General features: G+C 38.9%; 2 protein-coding genes across 5 annotated transcripts; both read left to right on the top strand.

Annotated features, from left to right (window-relative positions):
- The first annotated feature begins 971 nt into the window (after nt 1–971).
- Nucleotides 972–3888, top strand: LOC141046259 (putative plastid-lipid-associated protein 12, chloroplastic). Of its 2 annotated transcripts, none has more exons than XM_073539139.2 (5): nt 972–1881; nt 2200–2253; nt 2411–2485; nt 2931–3021; nt 3164–3888. In XM_073539139.2, the coding sequence occupies exons 1-5, from the start codon at nt 1861–1863 to the stop codon at nt 3205–3207; spliced, it is 285 nt and encodes a 94-aa protein (XP_073395240.1). In that variant the 5' UTR covers nt 972–1860; the 3' UTR covers nt 3208–3888. The 2 variants fall into 2 exon arrangements, with proteins under 2 accessions (XP_073395240.1, XP_073395237.1); XM_073539136.2 differs by having other exon boundaries at nt 2931–3029.
- A 5430-nt stretch (nt 3889–9318) lies between these two features.
- LOC112284951 (protein transport protein SEC24 C) lies at nt 9319–20195 on the top strand. 3 transcript variants are annotated; one of them, XM_090251660.1, is made up of 27 exons: nt 9319–9424; nt 9610–9714; nt 10060–10806; nt 11351–11928; nt 12331–12561; nt 12774–12848; nt 13146–13244; nt 13480–13597; nt 13853–13980; nt 14170–14289; nt 14624–14704; nt 15014–15091; nt 15266–15358; nt 15640–15694; nt 15822–15886; nt 16224–16295; nt 16501–16584; nt 16924–17043; nt 17218–17286; nt 17713–17790; nt 18041–18179; nt 18358–18522; nt 18707–18852; nt 19020–19205; nt 19410–19498; nt 19661–19692; nt 19905–20195. In XM_090251660.1, the coding sequence occupies exons 3-27, from the start codon at nt 10329–10331 to the stop codon at nt 20009–20011; spliced, it is 3486 nt and encodes a 1161-aa protein (XP_090107786.1). In that variant the 5' UTR covers nt 9319–9424; nt 9610–9714; nt 10060–10328; the 3' UTR covers nt 20012–20195. The 3 variants fall into 3 exon arrangements, with proteins under 3 accessions (XP_090107786.1, XP_024381127.1, XP_090107785.1); XM_024525359.2 differs by lacking the exon at nt 9610–9714 and having other exon boundaries at nt 9373–9544; XM_090251659.1 differs by lacking the exon at nt 9610–9714 and having other exon boundaries at nt 9385–9544; nt 10049–10806.
- The last annotated feature ends 1043 nt before the right edge of the window (nt 20196–21238 follow it).

Genomic DNA, 21238 nt, shown 5'->3' with positions numbered 1-21238 from the left:
AAAGTACAATGATTCTTCTAAAATGTATGAAAGTAGATCCAACATCAAATGATTTGATTCAAGTTGTTTATTCTAGTTTGGATAAAGATAGGATATTTAAAGATGAATATTTCACTCACAAGTGAATTTTTATCTACAAGAAATTATGATGTCAATGATCTAAACAAGCATACAATGGATGAATTTTTTACGATTTTAAGTATTTATTTCAACATAAATAAAATAATTATAGAAGATGATACTTATAATAGTAATTATTATCCAACCAAGTATTTAAATAATTTAAGTCCATTTGGATTGCCACTATTTTGCTTAGAACTAAAGATTAGATGTCCTATTATGTTATTACAAAACATTATTCAACATCAAGAACTTTGTAATGAATCATGCTTAATCATTATACAATTCATTAATCAAATTATAGAGGCAAGAATTTTATTTGAAGACTACAAGGGACAATTGACTTTTCTTCCAAGGATCACATTATGTCTATCATTTGAAGAGATTTCATTCAAGTTGCAGCAAAGGTAATTTCTAATAAATAAGATTTATGATGACTATTAATAAATCTCAAAGACAATCATTGAAGAACATAAGAATAGATCTTAGAACCTTAGTATTTGCAAAAATATAGTTATATGTTATCCTTTTACAATGCACTTCTCTAAATATGATCGAGATCCTATATCTTGAAAATAATAAAGACAAAAATAGCATTGTAAATGTAGTTTATCTTGAAGTTCTTTTAACATATCTATTTTATTTTTTTAATAAATAAATAAAAATTCCAATTACAATGAAGAAATATAAATGGTTCTATTGTTATTTATATATATATATATATATATATATGTATATTCTTTTTTTCTTGTATGTTCTTTTTATATGTATATTCTTGTTATTCATATATATATATATATATATATATATTCTTTTTTTCTTTTTTTTTCTCTTAGTAAACATTTCTTTAGAAGTGGTCAATTTTTTACTTAACACCCACAAATTAAACTTTCACACCTTTTCACTTAAACTGGCTCGGATTTCCACTAATCTTACTTAAAACAAAACAACTCATAGGAACAAATACAAGAAATAAACAAGAGGAGATAAAAACCTTCTATGACAGGCTGGATGCCTAATTGTTTTCATTAAAAGGGAATCAAAACTCATATTAACTGCTACGTTAGCGTGCTGTTTCGGTGAATTAACGTGTTGTTTCGGTGGATTAACCTGTTGTTTCGGGATGTTGCATCATCAGATGCATTCCATGTTCCGTCTGCAAATCGTTATCTGCAATTAATAATTTATTCAACGTCGCATCTGTGCCGTCTGTTGCAGAAATCATCCGAGGGTTCAAATAATTGATTTCTTCAGCTAATTTTTGTGCTGTTGTTTCCAAGTGATTTATGTATTGCTTACATATAAATCACTCTTAATGGTTTATTTCAATGTCGCAATTAATGGGGACCGTTTGGTGTTAGACTGCAGCATTTATGTTCTGTAGCATTTTTTTTCAGATCGGTGTTTTTCAATCTGTTACTTAGAACGTTTCATTTGGTTAAGACAGGCGTGCAAGTTCAGTTTGCTACAAAATGGAAGGATTTATCCGTTGATTTCATGACAATTCCTCGAGAAGTGAATCTTGGCGGCGGAGTGAGTACAGTTTCAGTAACGGTGCATGGTGTTGCAACTGCGTTGATATGATCTTATCAGAGAAATTGCTCATTTGTTTGCAAACTTTGTAGTTCACGTCAAACTTCTGTTCTACAAAGAACTTGTAGATTATGGGCGATACAGTGGGAGAGCTGATCGTCGTGGGGGGCATGCACCAAAGGAAAGATGAAATGGCGCGTCAAGTAGATGATTTCATCACACTTCTTGGTGAGAACAATACAATGCTAATTTGGATTTGATCAAGTTCAGAGAGCATTCGCAAGTATAGTCTTGAGATCTCGGTTGGTTCCCAAGTAAAAGTAATGCAAGGGTGGCAGCCAGCCTGCGACTTTGTCGGCAGGCATTCCATTCTCCGTTTTCAGACAATCATCATCGCTTATCTGTGACCTCTTATTCGATTTCCGATTTTTTTGATCTAGCGGTGGAACACATTTGAGTTTATAAAAAATTGTTTTAAACATTCTTGAGATAAATTTGCAGGACTTTCCAAGCAGTGCAATCTGATGATTTTTGGGGGCTTTGCAGGATGTAGCTGAGGCAGTGTCTGCACTCGAAGCCACGGGCAGTGTGCCAGAGCCTGTAAGCACGCCTACCCAAAAGTCCTAAAATTTTTTCCTACTCACAAATGGACTGCTTGAAAACGTAGCCATTTCTCAAGAGCATGACATTGTTCTGTGCTTTGGAGTTACCACAATTCGGAGAACATAGCTTCTGAAACCTTTTCTTTTGGCAACAGACAGGGTCATTACTGATCGAAGGACGATGGCAATTCAGGTACACCACCAGGCGAGGAACCGCATCACCTATTCAGGTAAAATTGAGAAGTTGTGGTTACCCTTTATTACGCACCTTGCTCCTTGTTTGTTTGAAATTCTTTTTGCGGATGCGCGTCGAGTGGGGTGCACACCGTGGATTAATGGGGAACGGCACGCGGGGCATCGCAGTGTGGGTAACACGGGATCAGAGTAGTAGGTAGAGAGAGCAATCTCAGGGGCGTCCGAGCATGGAGATTCGGGACCAGGGCGTCATGTGGGGTTGGCAGGGAAACGAATCAAGCCACTGAAGCTACCCTCTAGCTGCTTCTGGAATCAGCACACTGCTTCGAGACGACCTCGCTGTAGTCTGTGGCCGCGACTGCTGTGCCTTCTTGGATTTGGCAAATGCACGAGAGCTAATTGAAAACAATGTGGTTGCTGGGATGGCCGGGCGGTGGTGGAGGCCGTGAGTACTTATGTGCCCAGCGGTGGGGCGTGCAGGAGGAGGCGGACTTGGGGGTTGACGAGGGAGCGATTGGATCACCCTGCAGTTTCATGGCACACTCTCCATTTGTCTCCCGTTCATGCAGCGGTAACATGGTTTGTCCGATTTTCTTCTCTAGGATGTGTGAATTTCAGTCGTAAATAAGTTGTGTTCTGATTTGTTGAATCTACAACTAAACTCTTCGGAACTACTACCTTTTAGAAGAACTATTACCTTTCATGGCACGCAGAAAGTCGAAGAGGGTCTCTGGCAACGCTATCCAAATCAATGTAGAATGTCGTGGAGGAGCGGCCTATAAGCAAGATGATTTGTTAAGAGGTAAACAACCTGTGGAAGTTGCAAATAATGGATGCGTTAATAGAAAGAAAATACGGGGCGTTCAGATCGTTAGCAAGACCAAGTTTTGGCCCTGCTCGAGGCCAATGGGTATGCACGAATCAAACAATTCGTGCATGAGAATTTTCTGATTAACACTAATTCGATTTAATTTAATCCAAAGCAAACTTAAGTTTTATGTTGAAGTATTGTTTTGAATGATGAATTGAAACTTTTTCAGTTTTGTGTTATGAATTTATAATGTATCAACAATAATTAATACTGATTACATGTTAAGCATACATTTGGTGGCTAGACATGTGTAAATATAAGCATGAGTTGTTATCCATAACCAGTGGTATGAAAAGGTTGGAGTAACAAAATGTACCATGAGGATATATGAGTTATGGTGGATTGGATTAGCCAATAAATTTTTCAACAATTGAATTGAACAATTTTATATATCAATTGTTCTAAATATGATATTATGGCAATTTTAAAATAACACAAGTATGTGTTGTTAATAATTAACCACCACATTCATTAAATACATGTATGTAAGTATGTATACTTACACATACCTAAAAGCTCAATTTCTACCAAAGAAAAATATTAATATAAGAGATGAGACAACTTAAACTCTTTTTTGGTTTTTTTTTTTTTTTTTTTTTTTTTTTGTCAGCATTTCAAAAAGAGTGATCAATTATTGACTTTTCAACCACGTATAAAACTTTTAGACCTTTTTTGTAGCCAACAACACAAGTTTTTATTAATATCTATATATATATATATATATATAGATATATAGATATATAGTTATACACCAAAATACATATTTTGATTCCTATATAGTAATTCCTACAATCACATCAATCCCATTTTCATAAAATCCATTTATTGATAAAATAAAAAGTTGTGTATTAAGTATTAAATTGTTAAATTGTAAACTTAGTAATAAAGTTTACAAAATTCAGATTTATACATAAATCTAACTTTAAAAATAAAATCTAATTATTAAAATATACATACTTTGGAAATCATATAATTTGAGTTATATATATATATATATATATATATGTGTGTGTGTGTGTGTATATATTTTTTTAAAAAAATTATTGTGATGAAATAATAATTAGTTTTAATTTCATTACAATATTGAATTTTAAATACTATAAAGATCTATATAATCTAAGTAAATATAAATATGTAATAAATATATGAAGTTGACAACATTATTCTTTTAAGATAATTTGAAAAAATTAATAAATTTATCCTAATTTGTGAATGATTTTGGATGTGTCTTATTGTATAAAAAAAATATTTTCATAATTTTTTATATATTTCAAAATAATTATAGAACTGTCTTGCAATTATAATATTTTATGTACAAACTTGATATTTTTGGATTTAAAATTTAACCTATTAAAAATAGATATTGTATAGAATTTACGAGGTTCAAAAAAATTGAGTTTATTATTCCAAGGTTTAATTTGATGTTTGAAAATTTGTATTATTTTTTCTATCTTAATACATTTATTCTTAAATAAATTTTTACTTTCTAGAAAAATCGTATATTATAAAACCATAAATAAAAAATAGTATATGTTATCCTAATCTTTTGATTTTTGTGCTTATATATATCAATCAAAATATATATTGATTTTTACATATGAGTTTACAAGTATATATTTATTTTTGTTCCATTACATTAATATATGACTTATTATAGAATATATTCCAATAAATATATATATATATATATATATAAGATAATATTAAAGTAATCTAGGATTTATCAAATTGATCCACCAATCCTAACCATAATAATAATAATAATAAAACTCTAGGTTTATTTATCTACTATTAGATCCATAATCAATGAAAATCAATCACATTTATCATTATTTTAATCTTTTCTATTGGTACAATCATGGTGGCTATACTATACCTTATCTCTTGCTAAAGAACTCTGGTTTTTATGTTGAAAAGGACCTAGAGATCAACATAGATTCAATCTTCTCATCTTTTCGCTTAACTCCTTCTTGCATTATGCTTTGTTTTTGACTTTGCATTCTATTTTTTACTTTTGGCTTGTTATTAGGATAGTTCTATGTTGTTGTCATGCTTCTAACTCTAATATTATAAGGATGTGGTGGTTGAAGTTTGACAATGTTATTGTTTTGCTTTGTGTACTAAAGACGTAGGGGTTAACAAAAGATTAGTCATTTGCACACAAGGAGGATAATGTATTTGTTGTCTTGGTGAGGTCTTGTGCTCTTGGGCAATATATCTTTCAACAATGATGATCATTTTTTGATTTTATGAGTTTATTAATATATCACCAAGAGGTTAGTTTCTAATATATACTCTATTCGTTTGAGTGAGTTGTTGGCCTTCATTTTGGCCTTTCTCTTGGATGGTTATATATTGACACTATAAAGCTTGACTTAGTTATACCTTAAAGAAGCCTTGTTTAAGTATGTATTATTCTTTAGAAGTTCTATTTTTAATACTTACAATTCAAGTAGCAATAGATGAAGATAACAATGTGATATTTTGAAGCTAGACATAGTAAATTGAAGTTGTATAGTATGATTTAGATGCAAGGCTTAGCATGTAATTTTAAATTGCTTATCTTATATTTTTTAAAAAATTATGATGACTAATTAGAAAAAATTAATGTATTTTTTACTTATATTTTTTATTGTAATTTTATTTAGTCACAAAGAAGAAGCATCTTTGAGTGAGAAATTGAACAGACAATGGTAGATTTCAACTAAAGATGAGTGCAAATATAATGACTATCACATTAAATTTTTGCAAAAGGTGGTGCAGTCTAAGTGAAAGATGTAAATCAAAGCATAAGCCAAGGACCTACTACAGAGAGATGTATTTTGAAATTAAAAACCAACATTTTTATAACACCCATTATTTGTATGAGCACTAATAGTTTTGTAAGATAATACTATTCTTATTTTTATCTTTGCTATGCAATTTGAACATTGTAAATATATCACACTTCATTTTTTTTATTGAAGTTACATGATTAGACAAAGATAATGTTTGTTGCAATAAAATATTCAAAGTAGATTGAATTGTATTTGAAAATTTGCTAAATTGGTCTACTTCTTGTTTGATATTTGCTACAATATTATAGTGTAATTGTAAGTTAGAGGTTTTCAAATGAGAAGCAATTTGGAGCACAAGATCTTAGTATTTATATGCATTCAACTTGATATTGTTCATAACAATACCATACAATACAGCTTAAATCTTGCAAGATGATACAAATAAGTCTATTAGTTGTTTTATTTAGGATTGTAACCAATGTTTATTTGTAATATGTTGTTAAAATCCAATTTAATTTTTTTTGTGCCATTTGAATCTCTTGATAAAACAATGAATTTGCATCTACAATCATAGTGCATAAACCTTTGTTGATATTTTTAATTATTATTTTAATTATGATAAGCTAGATTTTATTTTTTTAATGATTTATTTTATTTATTTATTTATTTATTTTTATATACAAAAAATCTTTGATGAGGGAGGTCGAGTTGCAAGAAGTACCAAAAAAGATACTTGTACATCATATAAAGTCACACAAATAAAGAGTGTGCATTCTATGGCATACAAATTGTTTTTGTAATACTGAGCTTTATTTAAAAACTTTATATATGTCTATGTATGTTAGGATTAATTTGCTAAATAAATGCACATATTCTTCAATTTGTGCAACAATCAAACAAATATATCTTGTTCAATCATAATCACTACCTCTTCACATGTTAATAAACTAAATTTTCACCACCTTCATATGAAATATTCTAATTTTTAAATAACTAATTGCACATAGATAGTAAATACTTCATTATAAGTGAGATGTATTCATAGAGACTTGTGATGTAGTAAACTTTGAGTAGGTCAAGTGTGTATTTTGTGTCCTTATCTTTAGCAATTCTTGCAATGACAAATATTAGCTATTGCTTCAACAACTTCAAACTATAAAGCACTTTGTTGTATAGAATGTTGTATCTTATATAATTAGGTGCTCCACATGGTTGGTCTTTTGGTCAAGTATTGCTTGATTTTCTAATTGTACACTTGTAAATGCTAGCTCTAATGATTAACCTTGCACTTTCTTGTGTTGATGAAGAGATAGTAATTACAAAATTTGACCAATAAAGTCAAAGAAAATATAAAGGTCTTTGCAACTTGCATATACATTTTGCAGTGGTATTCACTAAATGATATTGAGCTTGAAATTTTGCTATAGATAAAATATTTCTAGTATGTTGGATGCTTTGAATTTCATGTTTATATACTATTCCTAATGTCTTTATCAATATATTATATAAAAGTTAACATCAAAAATCTCTATTACATAATTCAACTATGAAAAGGCAAGATTGAATGCATACATTGATACTCTTTTTACAACATTTGAAAAAAATGAATAGTATGTTAATAACATACACAAGTCCTTTTGAACTTTCTTGTGCATTAATCTCCCTTGTTGTGTTTTCAAAGAATTGAAATAGAAAAAATTGTACCCCTTGCAAGTCTTTTATAAAAACCTTTAAATATGATTTAAGAAGAGAATATTGACCTTTAATTCTAGAAATAGTAACATTCATAAAATAAAGATATTCATTTGTCCAAGCTTTAACAATAAATATATATATATATATATATATATTTTTGATAGGCTTGCAAATGCATGTCCTATTAGAGATGACAATGGTCTATTGTTATATTCACCATTTTGCACTATTAATTGCCATTGTCTAATACCTTCTAAACACTTTGCATTTAAGACAAAAAGACATCCAATCAATTGATTTGTTGTATTTTGTTGATAAATGAGATTTGGTCATTTAATATAAACTTGTCTCCTATCACACTTAAAATCAATGTAACCTTTGTCAAACTTGAACTTACAAATGATGTATCCTCAATTATAGGCAATTTCGTCTATCTTTTCTTTTATGTCTTTAAAACAGTAAAAAATACCCTCAAGTAAAAGAGATGTAAAAGACACAGTATCCATTACAAAATCCAAATATTTGACTTTTTTTTTTTTTTTTTTTTTTTTTTTTTTTCTCCCTCTTTGAATACTAAACACAATATCAAACATATTACAATAGGACAATGCAAAGAGAGCAATATACTATAATAATATATAATATGAAAGGTAGAAAAAAGCCATGACACTATTAAATGTAGTTGTTGATAAGCAATTATTATTACCGGCTATATGACCATCATTGTACTAATTTCGTTTTAAAAAAACCATTATTGTATCAATCTAAAAGTATTAGAATAATGATAATATAGATAAGGTCGACAATCTCTATGCTTTGTGATGATGGATGAATTGATTTCGTAAAACCATGGGTCACTTTAATATTCCTTTGTAAATATATATATATATATATATATATATGTTCTAGCAAAAACTCAAATCATTGGACACAGAAGATAGGTAAGCTTTTGGAAGCGGACTCTTCTAAACTACAAGGCCCTAAAAAGATCAACATTCCTGTACTCCAATCTTCCCATGTTTTCCAAGTTCTCATCTTCATGGTCAATAAGAAGGCGTCTTTCTTTCATACCTAAGCTATTTTATATACTAGATATATTCTCAATAGTTATATGTATGTAGATAGATAGTTATTTATTTTGTTCTTAAAAAAATTGGAAGAAACATGCATGTTAATCATACAAAAAAGTAAAAAGAAATCATGCCAAAAAAAATCTTCAGTATGAAGTTGAATGTTTAACATTTTGTCATCATTTCTTAATTAATATTTTGAAATATGTTCAGTAACTCAAGGATTTAGTGACTTTTGTGTGTTTCAACACTTATCATTCTACTTTATTCTAGAATTACAATTCCAATTCACATTACTCTCTCTTTTCTAGTTTTTTATGGATGAGCTTGAATAATTTACCAATAACAGGAACCTCTAAGCTGGATTGATGTAAGATAGCATGATGTGGGTGCTTGTGATAATTAGAACTTTGTGCGAGGTGGGCTGCCCATGCAGGCATTGACCTGGCGGACATCTCATGACCTCAGGCTGGGTGTCCATATTGGCCCGCCCCGGCTCGCCCCGGGCCGGCAATTTTCAGGTCTGGTCGTCTTGCTTCTGCTCGACGAGCTTAGAGTTTGGTGAGGCCTCCTCTGGCGCAGGTTTTGCATTCTGTGCTCGTGCGTTGTAATTTTTGCAACGTTACTCTGCGTCTGCTTAGGGGCTTCTCACCATATATTTTCTCTGAAGTACATATTCTGGTATAATCTTGACGTCTTTTTATTTTTTTCATTATTATTTATTTATTTGTTTGTTATGTGTGTAGATATATTTTGTGAATGCTTTGCGGGTAGGAATTTCTGTGGTGGTTTTTGGGTTGATCTAGAAGTTGGAGAAGTCGAAGATTTTTCGTTTTAGGGAAATCAACAAGGTAGTGATATTGGCATTTTGTAACTGATTGTTTTCGAGTTATGCTTTTAGGGTTTCTACAGTTCAGATTTGGAGTGGCTAGTGGATAGCTGAGAGCAGGTTTGGTGATTTGGCTTACTTTGTCAGCCGATCGAATTGTTGATGGTTTGAGAGGACGATAATCTTTAAAAGAGTAGAATGACGAGTACAATGGAGTCTGCTTGTTTGCTTTTAGTGGATTTTGGCTTGGTTCAGGAGGTTCTGTAGCGGTCGATTGCAAAAGAGTTGGTACTCGTCTCGTTTTGTGTCTACGGTGGTGAGACGATGTGATGAGTGGAGGCATTGATAAATTGCAGTGAATGCGCAGGCCACTAAAATTGAATGAACAATGTTGCATTGAGGGGGCCCAGCATCTGAAATAATTGAATTCTTGTTAATATCGGTTTCGTTCAACTCGTAGTATGTTGTGTCTCAACCATTCTAGAACGAATCGTCACGGATCTGTTTATTGGAACCTCCTTCTTTAGCCTAAACCTTTGCTCATCGAGGGCACTCACAGCCATTACATGATCACTATCACCATTTAGTGGACGATTTGGAAAGAATAGCTGCCGTCTTTTTCTGGTGAGTGAAGGCATGGGGAGAGAGGGTGAGTGGCCAGGGCACCAGCATCCAGAAGGGACTCCACAACCCGCAGGTTATGCTCCCCAGTCCATGCAGTCCTACTCAGGGGCCTCTGGTGGCCAGTACGCTCAAGGAATAGCACCAATGCAGCCTGGCCTAAGGGGTCCTCCTCCTACAGGACCACCTCCTTCACTGTATGGCAACGCAGCTCCCCCTTTCAGGCCTCCTGGACCTCCACCCGGTAGCACACCCCCTGGAGTACAGCCGCAGTGGGGAGCTCCTCCAAGCAGGGTGCTGGCGAGACCCTCTCCAGTTTCCGGTCCTCCAGGACCACCGCCAATTTCAGGTCCTCCAGGGCTGAGCTCTTTCGTCAATCGCAGCTATATAGCTACGTCCCCAGCAGGAGATTTTCCTCATATGAGACCGGAAGCTCCACCTGCGACTAACCCGTCTACCAACTCAATTACAGGAACGATGGGGCATTCCTCAGGTCAATTGTCTACCCCTAGGTTCGCTAACAGCTAAGTATGGTCCTAGAAGTGTCTACTGTTGAGATAATTGATTGGATCTAGAAGGAATTGCTTGTGAAAATGACAATGTACTTGAGCAACTGAATCTACACAGGCTCCATGACAAAGTGACGAGATCCCATCAACTAGTGGTGCTGGTTGTCGCAGATGAAGAAAGATTACTGTTGAAAATGATAAGATTAGAGTGATTACTGGAATGATGCCCCAACCAATGTATGAAAGTAGGATCCATTAGATCACTGTTTTAAGCCCTGTGAACTTTTCTTTCTGCCGCTTGCCTTTGTGTCTGAAATACAGTCTGGATATATGCAAGATGCACCCAGAAAGAGCATGCCTTGATTTGTACCTTTACAGATATCGGTTGCTTTCCAATGTGCCTCAACTCGTGGGAGGGATAGTCTGGAGGAGTGCGTGCAGCACAGATGTGTGGCCTTGATTTTTTCGCGTCTGGAAATCCAGATTTTGTCCCCCTAAACTGCTTTTGACAGTGGCTGCAATGCGCAGGTCCATTTGGAGGTCCCGGTGGTTTCACGCCTGGGGGTGCCCCTGCTGCTGTCAACAGACCAGCCTTTTCCGCGCCCCAATCCACCCCTCCAGCTTACCAACCGGCGAGACCATCGTCAGCCGTTGCCTCCAGTGGTCCTCCCATGGGCCCCCCTTCCTTGCCGTACCAACAACAATCTAGCAGCCAGGTTCCCCTATCCAGTGCTCCTGCTGGTCCTCCTAGCTTCTCGTACCAGCAAGCACCCGCTAATGGACCTCCTCAAGCTCCTCCCACACGGCTGGGTGGAAGCACCAGCCAGTTTCCTGGACAAGGCCCTAGTCCAGCTATGGGGCAGTCTGAGGCATTGTACAGACCAATGCATAGCGTGCAGGGAGCGCCTGGAGCAACTACTCTTGCACAACAGTTCCAACGGATGTCCATGGGTCAGCCAGGCCAGCAGCCACCTGGTCCACCAGGTCCTCCTAGTTTCTCTGCACCTAGTCAACCTGTGGCGGGAGCTTCGTATAGTACTCCATCTACATGGCAAACTCCTGCAAGGCGTGTGTATCCGGAGGCCTACGGTGGTCAACCTCAAAGTGTGAGTTTTGGGAGTAAATGGCGTCGCTTTTCTTTTGATGTGTGAATCTGCTGAGCATGAGATCAGTGTTTGGAAGCTAATGCTGCAACCATTGACGTGGTTGCGAAGAGCTGGAGCATTGAGGGTTGGCAAGAGGGCATTCGCGATGGGAATGAGTGTCCACTGTAGTGATGAGACCACGACGCTCAAGGTGTAGTTAGGAGGTCGAGATTGTTAGAGCGGGTCAGTGCTAGGAGTGTCAGGGTGTGAACTTACGGTCGAGGTAGCTTCAGCAGTGAACGGCGTGTGCTTCCGTGGTTGATGGTGTTGGGTGGCGATCTCAGCGTGTTTGCTTGGTGGCGAAGTTAGCTGCAAAGGCACTGACGCTGGGCACATGACTCCTGTGGTGTTGATGGGTGGCAGGGCTCCATGCCTCCTGTGGCGGGTGGTCCGCAGCAACTTCATGGTGGACAGCCCTACATACCGGGAAGCATGGCTCCATCGATGCAGACCATGTCCCAGCCAGGATCACCCGCTGGAGGTCAACCAGGATCCGCCTCCCGTATCGATCCTAACCAGATTCCGCGTCCCCAGTCAACAGCGAGCCCCTTACCGTTCGATACACGAGTGAATGGCATGGCCAACTTGCCTCCGGTACTGTGCAGAGAATGTTGTATTCCAGGGTCTTGTTTTGAGGTGTCTGGTGACTCAGGGGTGGTGGTGGTCATAGAGGTCAACGTCCATAGAGAAGAATGTCGTGATGGTTACTCACCCGCAGCATAAGCGATATGGTAGGGAATGTATAATGGGGGGACTTTTTCATGCAATGGTTCCGCTGAACTGATGGTGTTGTATGCGTGTGTCAGTCTGCTACAACGCACTTCGTTGTGAGGGATACTGGAAATTGCAGCCCACGATTCATGCGGTGCACCTTGAACCAGGTGATGTGGTGTTTTCTACCTTTGGGCAACGCCTCCGAAATTGCTGGGTGGTGTGTAGAAAGCCATGACGTGGTGGTGTGTGGAGGGGTCACGTCGCAGAGATGCCGGTGATTTGAAGCATGTGGTTGATGTGGTGTGGATGCAAGTGAGGAGTAGTTCAGGTTACGTGCATGAGAGTAATCTACTTGAATTGGTGTTGGTGAAGTTATGAGGCGCAGGGTTGTTGGCTCAGTATTTCTGCTGTTCACGGGTGAGGTTGCGTATCCGACATTGATCTGGTTCCGCGCATGGTTGCAGATTCCGTGTTCGGGAGATTTGTTAGCGAATTCTGGAATGCCGTTGGCCGTAATGGTTCAGCCCCTCGCTCTCCAAGACCCCGCCGAGGAGGCAATTCAGGTAGTTGACGGACTGGGGAGTTGAGCGATTTGTACTTGGAGAGGCGTTTGTGTGTGCGTGCGGCGTAAACCGTGGTGGAGAAGTTTGGTCAGATGAACAAATTATACACGATACAGGGTGGGAAGTAACCCGGCGGGTACGCCAGGTGGCGATATGATTTTAGTGCAAGCCGATCCGTGTTTGAGGTTGTGACTTCAGTGAACTGACGGCAAGTCGTGGAGGTGTTGGTTGGCAGGTGGTGGATTTCGGAGAGAGCGGTCCAGTGCGATGTAGTGCACCTCAGTGCAAAGCGTACATCAACCCATTTATGAGGTTTATCGACCAGGGTCGCCGTTTCACATGCAATTTGTGTGGTGAGGGTTCAAAACCGAGCTTGGAGTGGCGATGCAGTGATTCTGCGGCCACGTGGAGTTTGTTTGGATTAGATACATTGCTCCGTATCATGGCCGAGTCCAATGTATGCGTTTCAGCTTCGTAGCAGTTGCGCCAGTCCGTAGAATGTGGTTGATTCACAGGGGTAGAAGTTTGGGTTCCGAGGTCGAAGCATCCGGAAGGCACAGGATGTGGGTCGAGTGTGTTGACGAGCGGGAGGATGTGTTGATGAACAGGTTACACGAGCGAAACCCCACGAGATTATCTGTGCAATCTGGGACCGGACGGGAGAAGACGGGATGCAGACATGAGACCCGAGCTGTCGAGGGGCACCGTGGAGTTTGTAGCTCCAAAAGAGTACATGGTACGGAGGGTCTGCTGGCAGTGCAAGGTTCTAGTGTCGTTGGAAAGTAGCATGAATGTGGGATCAGCTTTGGAAGCAGCAAAACTGGTGCCTCCAAGTGTTGACCTCAGGTGATGTTCACGGTTGGAATGTAAGGTTTTGGCGTTGGTTTGGGTCGATGGACTGATTTTTGTTGTGATGTGCATGTAGGTTCGACCTCCAATGCCCCAAGTATTCTTCTTCTTGGTGGATGTGTCTGTGAACGCGGTTTCCACGGGAGCAGTTGCGTCAGCTTGCAGTGCAATCAATCGTGTTCTGGCCGACCTTGGAGTAAGTCTACTGCATGTGTGTTGAATCATATTGTGTTGCGTATTTGGGAGGTGGTTGTACAGTTATCTGAGAGGTAGATCTATATTTCTGATATGGAAGTGTGCGGAGGTTAAATCAAAGGCGGAATATGCCTTTTATTGTGGAGGCGTGGGGTCGAGCTTGTTGTTATAGGGGGTGTGGGTTTGCGGTTTTCGAAGCTTTTGGTATTTGTGAGACTTGAGTTCTTTCTTGGTTGTGTTGATGAGTCTGTGATTCAGATGATGACGTCGATGAAATTACGAGATGGCTTGAATAGAATGGGTCAGTAAAACCCGCTTGTTGTTTCTGCGAACAGGATGATACGAGGACTCTTGTGGGCATCGCGACATTCGATTCTACTGTGCATTTCTACAACCTGAACACGAGTTTACAATCGGTGAGAATGTCGGTGGTTCTTTTAGGATTGTGAGGCGACAAAGAGCTGAATTTGTACCTCTAGTATTCGATGGGATGTATAGTTCGGTGGTCGATGACTAGGAAGGACTGGGAATGTACAGTAAGCGGTAGAGGTCATTCTAGGCAATTCCGGGCACGTGGGTCATAGGACGGTAGACATGCAGATTTGAGGTTCTTTGTTTTTTCGCACAGTGAAGGGATCAAGTGGGCCTATTTTGTTTTGCTCAGAGTTCGTGGTTTCTGTGTTGGTGGTGTGGCTCATGGGGTGTGTTGTTTGTTTGGGGCGCAGCCATCTATGTTGGTTGTTCCCGACATACAAGATGTTTACACTCCTCGTCAGACTGACCTGCTTGTTCCGCTTGCGGAGGTGATTATCCCCTGACCTTATCGTGTGGATGTGTTTATGAGACGCGCTTTTGACGTTGTGGATCTGTTGAAGTTACTTTGGCAAATTGAGGTGCCGGGTGTATGAACCTTTGAGATAATTGGTGTTGGATGACTGGTTGTGTTATGGTGTGGTTGGCGTGTGTGATGTGGTTAGGGACGGGATCATTTGGAGCAACTATTGGAGACTATCCCCAGCATGTTTCAGAACAATCGAATACCGGACGCTGCTCTTGGAGCTGCCGTCAAGGTTGGTAGTTTTGATTGTAGTGCTGAAGTGGGTGTATATGTAGCTGACTGTATTTGAGAAGGGTGGTTTCACTTCATATTTGGGAACCTTAGATTGATCATAAGAGGTATGCAGATGTGGAGGTCTGTCCATGTGTGCTACCTAGAAAATGTGAACGCCAGCTGGGTTATGATTAGTCAAAGTGGCTTTGAGAGTAATGCAGTCTCACAGTGTTATATAAGTCGCGGTTGATGGATCTGTGTGGTCTGGGTGATCCCCTGTTTGATATTTGTGCTATCCAGGGTGCCTATTTAGGCATGAAGGCGACTGGAGGGAAGCTGCTAGTCTTTCAAACAGGTTGTTATTTGTTTACTTTTTTAATTTAAGTTAATTTTTTCTCTCTTGTGTATGACGGTACGTTTTTTAGATTATTATCACAGTTAATGGGTTTGTTAGATGACTGAGATTTCTGGGGTTTATGCAGTTCTACCGTCTGTTGGATTTGGAGCTTTAACAGCACGCGAGGCAGAGAGCAAAGTTAATGAAAAGGTAGAGTGCGAGATACCCAACTTCATTGCGTTGCACTCATCTTCCCTTATTTAGCGATGATCTTTGGTATGTTAATTTATTTTGTAGCATTTTGGTCTATACTTGATTAGTGTTCAATATTAGGATTTCCAGTTTCTTTCAGTGTTGATGGTTTGGATTTGTTCTTTCCTGGTTCATACTTTGTTGTATCATCTATGCTGTATGAAAACTTCACTTATTTATTATTTTGTAATTGTTCTTGTGCCTCCTACAATTGCACTTTCTCTGTTTTGTAAGTCAGTCTAATTTCTGGCGTGCGTTATAGTTGCTTATTTACTCATATTGGACGGATTCGCAGGAGGCTCAGAAGCTTTTGCAGCCCTCGGACAAGATCCTGAAGACCTTGGCACTTGAGCTCGCGGAGTTCCAGGTAAGCCATGCGGCTTTATCCTGATATTTATGTGGATATGTGATTTACCTTTCTTAACACAGAGGTTGCGTTGTGCAACAGTAAGTTTGGGCACCGCCTATTATCTTCTTCCTTTGCCTGCAGATCTTTTGGGTGTGGTATGCTTAGTGTGAGTGTTGCGAGTTCGTCAGAACCTTCTGTAAATCTCGTGCTTTATGCTCGACAGGTGTGTGTGGACCTATTCTTAGCAACACAAAGCTTTGTGGATATTGCATCCTTAGCTGTTCTTCCACGATCCACAGGAGGCCAGGTACATTTTCTCAAAGCTGGCACATAGAGCTGTCTTGCCCATGAAGAAAGAACGGCCAGCCCTGGTGTATTCTGAAAACGTTATTCTAGTAATTCTCCATCTGCTTGTTTTCTACCTTTACTTGTGTCCAGTTTTATTTTATTTTGTTCTTAAATCTTGGGCTTGTACTATGGTTCTTGTATTCGTGCTAACAGAGTACTTCTAGAAGAAGAGCGAATTCCAGTTTCCAGTTCCAATTCTTCATAATACTTTACTGGACATCACAGGAGAAGATGTTAAGTTAGTGGGATGGCTCATTTTTTTGTTATTAATATGTGTCCTTTTCTTGTGTATGTCTAGATTTATTACTACCATGAGTTCCAAGCTGTTGTGGATTCTGCGAAGCTGTACAATGATCTACGGTGGAATTTGACCCGACCACAGGGGTTGGAAGGTGTTATGCGAGTGCGATGCAGCAATGTATGTGCATTTCTTTTCCATGATTATTTTCTCTTCATAGATGTTGCTGGTAGGATGTTTTCTGTTGATTCCCCGGTTCGAGTATTGTTACTGAATGTTGTTAGATACACATTTACTCTGTATTATGTGCTTCCTTCCTTTTTAAGAATATAACCTGGGATTGTGGGGATTTAGGGTATGCAAGTTCAAGATTACTATGGCAACTTCTGCAAGCGTAACCCTACAGATGTGGACCTTCCAGCGGTGAGTTATTTGTTTTTATTTACATTTGGATGACTTAGTTCTCAATAGCCTGTTGCTAGATTTACAGCTGAAAGGGCCATGACTTTGCGATTGTGATACTCTTTTCCTATGCGTGTCATGTTCATAGTTAATTGTTGAGTCATATAAAAGTGTTGTTAGCAGCATGAGTACAATACGTATTGAATCTTTCAGTTGCGGCTTGCTGACATATAGTAGTCGTAGACTTCGTTTGTCGGTGTCCTGGATTTCGTTTGTGTTCTGTGCTATCTGACGAGCACATCGAGTTTGTCAATCTTCGAGAAAGTTGAAATTCATATTCTTAGAACTTGGGGACGGTATATGAAGTCGTTGTAGACTTTGTGTTGCATATGTGAATCCATTGATCAGACATTGACCATCAACTGCTTTCTACAAACTTGTTTGCAGATTGATTGTGACAAAACAATCATGGTGACTTTTAAACATGACGACAAGTTTCAAGATAACGCAGACTGCTGCTTTCAGGTTTGCATCATCTTCTCTGACAGAGCCATTAATGCGTAGATTATGCTTTGAGAAACGGTACCGCGTGGAAAATAGTGATTAAACAGAGGAATATGCCTGCGTCTTGCACACGTCCGCGTTGTTTACATATTATCTTGTTCATGCAATATTTGTATTTTGTGCGGGCAGTATGCATTTCTTAAGTTTGTCTAGAGGAACCATCCTTCTACGTTTCTTACTGAGTGAAATCTCGCACTTTGCATTTGTGAAGAGTGCTCTGCTGTATACAACCACAAGTGGACAAAGGCGGATCCGACTGAACACATTGTCTCTGTCTTGTTCGACTGCTCTAACCAGCCTTTTCCGCGGAGCTGACCTGGATGCTCAGTTCACCCACTTTTTGAAGCAGGGTCTGTTTGCAATTCTCCTGTTTGTGATCGTTCTCAGTTTACAAGTATCTCTGCTGTGGTCAGTTGTTCGTTTGCTGACTAAGTGATTGTTGTACGTCATCTTGACTTGTACGTGTTCTTGGGGTAAGTACTCTAATGTATTTTTTTATTTTTTTGTATTGCCCATCATGAATTGCAGCTGCCCAGGATGTGTTGACGACACAAGTTGCTCAAGAAAGGGATCGTGTGTCTGGTCAATGTGTGAATATTTTATATACGTACCGGAAGTTCTGTGCAACTGCATCTTCGTCCGGGCAATTGATACTTCCGGAAGCCTTAAAGTTGCTGCCTCTTTACACTATGGGTAAGTATGAACTCACAGCAACTTGTGGTCTGGGTTGCTATGCAGACAAACTTCTTAGTGCAGTTGTCAATGTGATACGTAAACGAAGGTGGTACCTGCCAAACCGTTTTTGTGAGGTGTAGTTGGTGGGAGTTTGTGCAGTGTGTACAGTAGATTACTGAAGGTGTTTTCTTTCTGGGTGTAGCTTTGACAAAAAGTGTGGGTTTGCGGACCGATGCGCGAATTGATGAGAGATCGTACTGGATTACGCGAGCAGCTTCACTGTCAGCACCTTCGGCTATTCCTCTGGTGTACCCACGATTGTTTGCGTTGCACAACCTTCCTTCGAAGGTATTATTTAGTACTTCTGAAACCCGACTTCGTTGTGCGCGCTCGTGTTCGTGTTCGTGTTGCTGTTGCTGTTGCTGTTTCTCTTTTTCCCTTCATGTTGCTTGTGGTGGTCAATGTTGGTGTGGTATGGTAGTTTGATGAGATTTCTTTATCCTTTCTGATTGTAGGAGGATCTGAGAGGCGTTGTTCTTCCATCTACGTTATCTCTATCGAGCGAGAATTTGGAGCTCGACGGTATTTATTTGCTGGAGAATGGAGAGGATGCTTTGCTGTACGTTAACTCGCAAGCTTCACGAGAAGTCTTGCATCAGCTTTTTGGCGTGTGTTCGGTGGATGAGTTGGCAGTTGGACAGGTACGGTGCCTCTGTGCTTTTAGAGCACTAGTGGACCTTTTTTTAAATCACCATTGAATTTGGATTCCTCTTGATACTCGTAGAACTGTATAGTGTCTTTTGGTTTTATAGGTCCATGATAAATTGGTGGGTGATATTAGCATGAGTAGGATATGTAACAGAACATCGTCTGATGTTGCTGAAATCATTCGGTCGTGGATTCAGTTCTCTCTTCAGGAGTATGACAATGAATTATCAAGGAGGCTGAATGAGGTAGTTAACGAGATACGGCGTCAACGCTGCTCATACCTGCGGTAACCATTCTATTCTCCTAATCGTGCTTGTGGCGTAACGAAACCTCTGTTGATTGGTTGCTGCTGTTGTTCCTTGAGTTATTGTTTGAGGGGGCCGTTCAAGGTATGCTTTTGAAGAGTGTTTTCACCGGATACTTACTGACTGTTTAGTATTTATTGCAGGTTGTGCATGCTGAAGAGAGGAGATCCCCGAGGTATGCCTAATAGATTCCATGGATGTGCTTTGTGTGGTCACAGGTTATGCTAAGCATTTGGGCATTGTACAAGATGATGTTCGATTTGCGATCTGAATTTGAGAAACTAGTTTTGACTCAGCTAAGTTTGTTTCATGCACAAGGCTTATGGTTTGCGGCGGTATGTCGTGAGGGCATGAATTCATGAAGTGTCTGTGGTTGCACTTGTGTAGAGCTTCTTTTCTACAACTACTTGGTTGAAGACAAGTCCGCTTTGGGACTGTCGTATGTGGAGTACCTGGTGCAAACACACCGGCAAATTCAAAACCGAATGACCTAAGATGTGGTCTATGCGGTACACGGGATAGGATTTTAATGGAAAGTGGGAGCTACGTTTGACGCTTGTCACACATTTCTTTCTTTATATTAATACGGAACTCTTTGCTGGCGTATGGTGTTCAGCTCGAGAAAGCCTTGACAACATGTCCTTGTCTCACATATTAAATGTACATTTTTTTCCTTCATCGGACCAGCAGGAAGCATCTCACATGACTACTACCAGTTTGATACATGAGAAAAAAAAATTCAAAAACTTAACTGTAATATCACATCATCCAGAGCAGTGCATCGGATCCACCAGCATAAAAAGCTATAACAACTGTTTGGGTAGGACATGTGTGGCTTGCGAGTGATACCCCAGTCATGTCCAGCTTGGCATTTGAATGTAGGATGTCAGCACTCTGTTCCGAGTGCTTGTGATTTAAGCTCGTGAATCTTGAGGCAATGGGGCTGATCCATTCAACGTGGCTTTGGTGCTATGTCTATCAAACATCATCAGAAGTATCCAACACTGGTTAACCAGGCTCAACGTTGCCGAATCAAGGCATATTCACACGCGCAGCGTATAATCCTTGGATGAATTGTACATTATTTCGAAAACACAACCACCTCAAAACAACAAATGTTGGCCTCCCCGAGCACAGATTCGCTGTGACTAAACCTGGAACCAGTGCTACTCACTCCTTACAGAAAGTAAAAGGAACGACTGCACTGCATCATCTAATGCTTCACAGCTGCCCACACATACTATACCAAACAATCCCCCTTGAATGCGGGATAAGCAAACAAACATAGGGAGTGTGGATCTCAGGTTCTGTCTGCCGCATTGGGCAGAAGCCTGCGACTGGTCCCACGGATAGTGAGTGATACATTTACTCTTAATGTGTTGCATCTTTCTCAGTGTTGAGATCATTAAATGTAGCCGGCGCTCTTCATAATATTTATTGTAGACTACAATAAATGCTGTAGTTATAGTATTTAGAGTCTAGTGGAGAAGTACTGTTTATCCTCTCCCCTTTTCTCTTCTTGTATACGAGACACAACTAGATGAATAGATTTTTATGTGTGAAGCTCTCTCTCCTTAGAAACTCTCTTATATGTATGACTTACTACTGCTCTTGTGTGTGTGTATGACTTACTATTATTCTTGTGTCTTCCTCAACATTCTCAATACGTTATCAGCACGATTCTCTTCTATATACTATCACAATTTTTCTTGTTCTAGACT

This window comes from Physcomitrium patens, chromosome 1, assembly GCF_059467195.1.
Source record: "Physcomitrium patens ecotype Gransden chromosome 1, ASM5946719v1, whole genome shotgun sequence".
Lineage (NCBI taxonomy): Eukaryota > Viridiplantae > Streptophyta > Bryopsida > Funariales > Funariaceae > Physcomitrium > Physcomitrium patens.
This window is presented reverse-complemented; position numbering and strand designations above follow the sequence as displayed.